Source organism: Anneissia japonica, unplaced genomic scaffold, assembly GCF_011630105.1.
Source record: "Anneissia japonica isolate Jap-2015-1 unplaced genomic scaffold, ASM1163010v1 scaffold699_len907043_cov185, whole genome shotgun sequence".
NCBI classification, from domain to species: domain Eukaryota; kingdom Metazoa; phylum Echinodermata; class Crinoidea; order Comatulida; family Comatulidae; genus Anneissia; species Anneissia japonica.
Genome location: NW_022722982.1, coordinates 532,807 through 536,708, shown reverse-complemented (window position 1 = coordinate 536,708; position 3,902 = coordinate 532,807). Strand labels below are relative to the sequence as shown.

At 37.0% G+C, this 3,902-nt stretch overlaps 1 protein-coding gene across 1 annotated transcript in view; it reads left to right on the top strand.

The window, feature by feature from the left end:
• Window positions 1–246: 246 nt before the first annotated feature.
• The window catches only part of LOC117112045 (phenylalanine--tRNA ligase, mitochondrial-like), a 13,249-nt gene continuing 9,593 nt past the window's right edge, over window positions 247–3,902 (top strand). Inside the window, exons 1-3 of the mRNA XM_033255098.1 lie at window positions 247–268; window positions 2,436–3,017; window positions 3,449–3,602. Coding sequence (XP_033110989.1) covers window positions 2,436–3,017; window positions 3,449–3,602 — 736 coding nt within the window. The 5' untranslated portion in view covers window positions 247–268. The remainder of the gene's footprint in view (window positions 269–2,435; window positions 3,018–3,448; window positions 3,603–3,902) is intronic.

The following is a 3,902-nucleotide window of genomic DNA, read 5'->3' as shown; positions in this document are numbered from 1 at the left end:
TCAGTGTTAAATTAAAAATTCACTTTGGCCCTCCGACCGATTTTTATGCCCACCGCTGGCCTAGGGCTATTATATGGCTAGTCTAGTCGCAACCAAAGTTTTGGCGGCATTTGCCTTTCATAGCCATAAATAACTCTCGTAGTCGTTTGGTACACGTGAAAACCTCAACCAAGCCAAGGTTTGGCCTTGCGGTGGTGTTTTGCTTGTTTTATTGTAAAATTGTACCTCATTAGTACCATAGGATAGGCGGAGGCGTAGGCTAGGTTTAGTAAATAAAAACACTTTACTGTCTTTTCTCACCGATAGGCCTAAGTCAAATGATTAAGTGCTAGCCTAGGCTAAGCCTAAGCCTGCTTGTTTACTTTACCACCAGTGCCGCTGAGGTGAAGGCCTATGGGGGGGGGGGGCCTAGGTCGTGCACAGATACATGGTTGGAGCTGTTCTGCAAATTGTGCTAGCAAATCCAGTGCTATCTATGCAAATGAGGTAGGCCCATCAAGGTAGCCAAGCTGCCGCAGCATGTGTGAAGGAAGTTTGCGCAATGCCTTTGTTTTGAAATCTAATGTGTTCCCCGCCACCAAACTCAGGTTGAAAATGGAGAGCACCTTTTTCTCAACGCGCAATCAACAGTCAATCTCTATGGCTGGGCAATCATTTCCACCTTGAACTTGAAGCTAATACATTTATCTTTCTTCAAGAAATACCAAACATATTAGTGAGCTTTCGAAATGGGCGACGCAGGGAGCTGTGACGGGGAATTCAGTCAACCATGAACGTCGTACTATGCACTTCCCGTCTCAACATCAAAGCTGTTTTGATTTACAGGACGACACGCTCCCTCGTATCGCGTGATCAGTTATGCAGGCGCCCCCCCAGTGAGCGTGTATTTATAAAACTCGTATTGCCGTAGTCAACACAACGCCAAATCACTTGAAGCCCTTTGTCAAATCCACACAATGACTTCCCCATGTATTTGCATGTGCAGTACGGTTTCACGCTCCACTGCCTGTCGTAGAACGCAGTGTCGTCCAAATCGAAAGCTGATTAATATTGGCCATATTCGAAAGGTCGTTCTTCGATAAAACACGCCCAATTGCGCAGTGGTAAAATCCTACATAACGAAGGCGACCAGTCGAATAGAAATCTGGTAAATACTCGAAAAATCAAAATGGCTGCATAGTTACCGCGATACACGCTGCGTAATCAAGGTTGCTTTGGATTGTGGCAGTATGGGGCACAGTTTGAAAGTTTTCAATTTGCAAACTGTTGAGGGATAGCTTGTGCACATATGCCTATGTATGTGTACATTTTGGTGGATAGGACCTTGTGTCACTACACTCCTCACGACACTAACACTGACTTTTCAAGTTCGTAAAATGCAATTTAGTAATAATTTGCCTTGAGTGCCAGATGGGTTGCTCAAAATTGCAGGTAGGCCTTAATAAGCTGTGGAATTTCAAACCAACTGGGCAGGATTTATAGCACTTCACTTTAAATTCAAGCATCTTAATCACCAAGCAATAACTCCGGCCTACTTAATTGTATAATTAATTATAAATTGTTTTTAATTCTTGTTAAACATTTCTCTCTTATTTTAATAGAGAAATATAGGCCTAGTTAAGTTATACCTGCTAACTTTGCTGGCATCCAATGAACGGAGACAAAAATCAAAATTTAATTTGTATATAGCGCCCTTTATGTAGAAATCATGAAATAGAGCACCCTCTATGTTTTTTTTTAAAATTGTGATCAAACTGCTACTGATTACAGTCGTCTGTCGGTAAAGCTTCGTTAAAATAAATTTATATGGCCTGTATTCACATCCTTTTTAATTGTAGGGTATAATTGGGCTATCTTTTATTCAATTTTTATGATTCGCGAGATAATACAATGTAGGCGTAGATGTAAATAGTCGATGTTTATGCATGAGACTTGCGCATTATGCGTGAGAGTTGGCAGGTGTATAATGGGGCTCGAAGACAGACTCACGACCCAAGACCCACTTAAATTTTACAATCCACATCAACAATATCCGATTCAAAGCTCAACTAGCAAAATACTTTATTACAAATTACTGATTTGTTATTTTTTTTTTTTTCAGATTTTTATTTTTTTTTGTTTCTAACAATTGAGAATTTCTATTATACTAATTGAATTAACTGTGGGAAAGTCATGATTGTAGTCTTTAAATCCATTATTGTTGTCATTATGCCTACAATACATCACATGTCAAATTAGAGGTAAAATGTTTAAAACTGCAGTTTATGTTTTTCATTTCAATTCGATGTATTCATTGATTCATAATAAGACATTATGTTTTGTCGATTTTTATGTAATTTCATTGATATTTTAGAAATTTGTCACCTACAGTAATTTTTTTTTCTATACTAGGTGATGTGCATAATTAATATGTATTTTTTTTCTCTTAAATGTAGATGACTTCAACATGCCTGATGAATTGCCATTTTATTGGCTCAATTTATAAAGCATCGAAAACTTACTTGACAACCTGCATAAGGAGGTGTTCTAGGCTATCTACCAATGGAAACCCTTCAATGATCACAATACAAGGGCAAACATTTCAGCCTGATGAAATGACAACACTTACACCAAACATTATTGAAAAAGTTGGGTGCAATCTGCACAACCAGCAAAATCACCCTCTGTGCTTAATTAAACAGTGCATTACAAATTTTTTTTACAAGCAATTCACACGTCTAGGAAATCCATTGTTTTCTGTGTATGACAATATCAGTCCAATAGTTACAGTTAGTGCAAACTTTGATAGTGTTCTCACTCCTCCGGATCATGTTAGTCGAAGAAAGGGTGATAATTTTTACATCAACAAAGATTATATGCTAAGGGCGCATACTTCAGCTCACCAGTCAGAATTGATTAAATCTGGATTAGATGCATTTCTGGTTATTGGTGATGTTTACCGACGAGATCACATTGATGCGAGCCATTATCCTGTCTTTCATCAGATGGAAGGAGTTCAGTTATATTCAAATTTCCAGGTGATTATTGAATAATCATTAAAAAAAGTTATTATTTTTATTCTTAAAAAAACTGAAACAAATTATAAAGCATTTTATACAGTATCAATGGCTGATATTGGCTTGTTACTGGTATAATTTTTTTTTAGTAATTTCTTAGAATAGCAATTCTGATGTGTGTAGGGAGTGAATCAGATTTATGGTTGCATACTTATAGCTGTACTTAAAATGTTGAAACAATAATCATTCCAATTAAAAAACTGACATAAAGTAATTCACTTTTAATAGGGATTTCTGATTTGCTTACACTAAATTGAAAATAAAAATCAATGCTCAAAATAAATCCTATAGTATAGGCTAGTTATTTGTTACTGCTACAGTAGCATTGTTGGCCAACTACATACATTACATATTATTGCTTCATTTTGCATGCCTGATACTAATTTTTCCAGTTATTTGGTGAGAAATCCAATAAAACGTCGCTCTTTGAAGATGGTGAAAGAACAGTGGAGAAGCAGCAATTTCACACAATGATTGCAGCCAAGAGTCTGGAACACCAACTGAAAACTACATTAGAAGGCTGCATACAAGAACTGTTTGGATCAGGTATTGAAATACATGAAAAGCCAGAGTGACTTGTCTTAAATTGTCTTAAATTAAAAGTTAATAATTATTATTGGTGATCCGCTACACTAGCGGATCACCTATTGTTATTGTACAGAATCATCATCTTTTTTTTATTCTTCTTTCTCCCCTTTTCTGTTCGCACGATATCTCAAAAAATGCCACGAGTTACGCAAAATCGCTGTCAGCGAACATTTGGCTTGATCTGGAATAGTCATGGTAAGCTTTTCAACGTGCTCAGTCATGCGTGACGTCATCTACGCGCAATTTTGCGTTTTTACA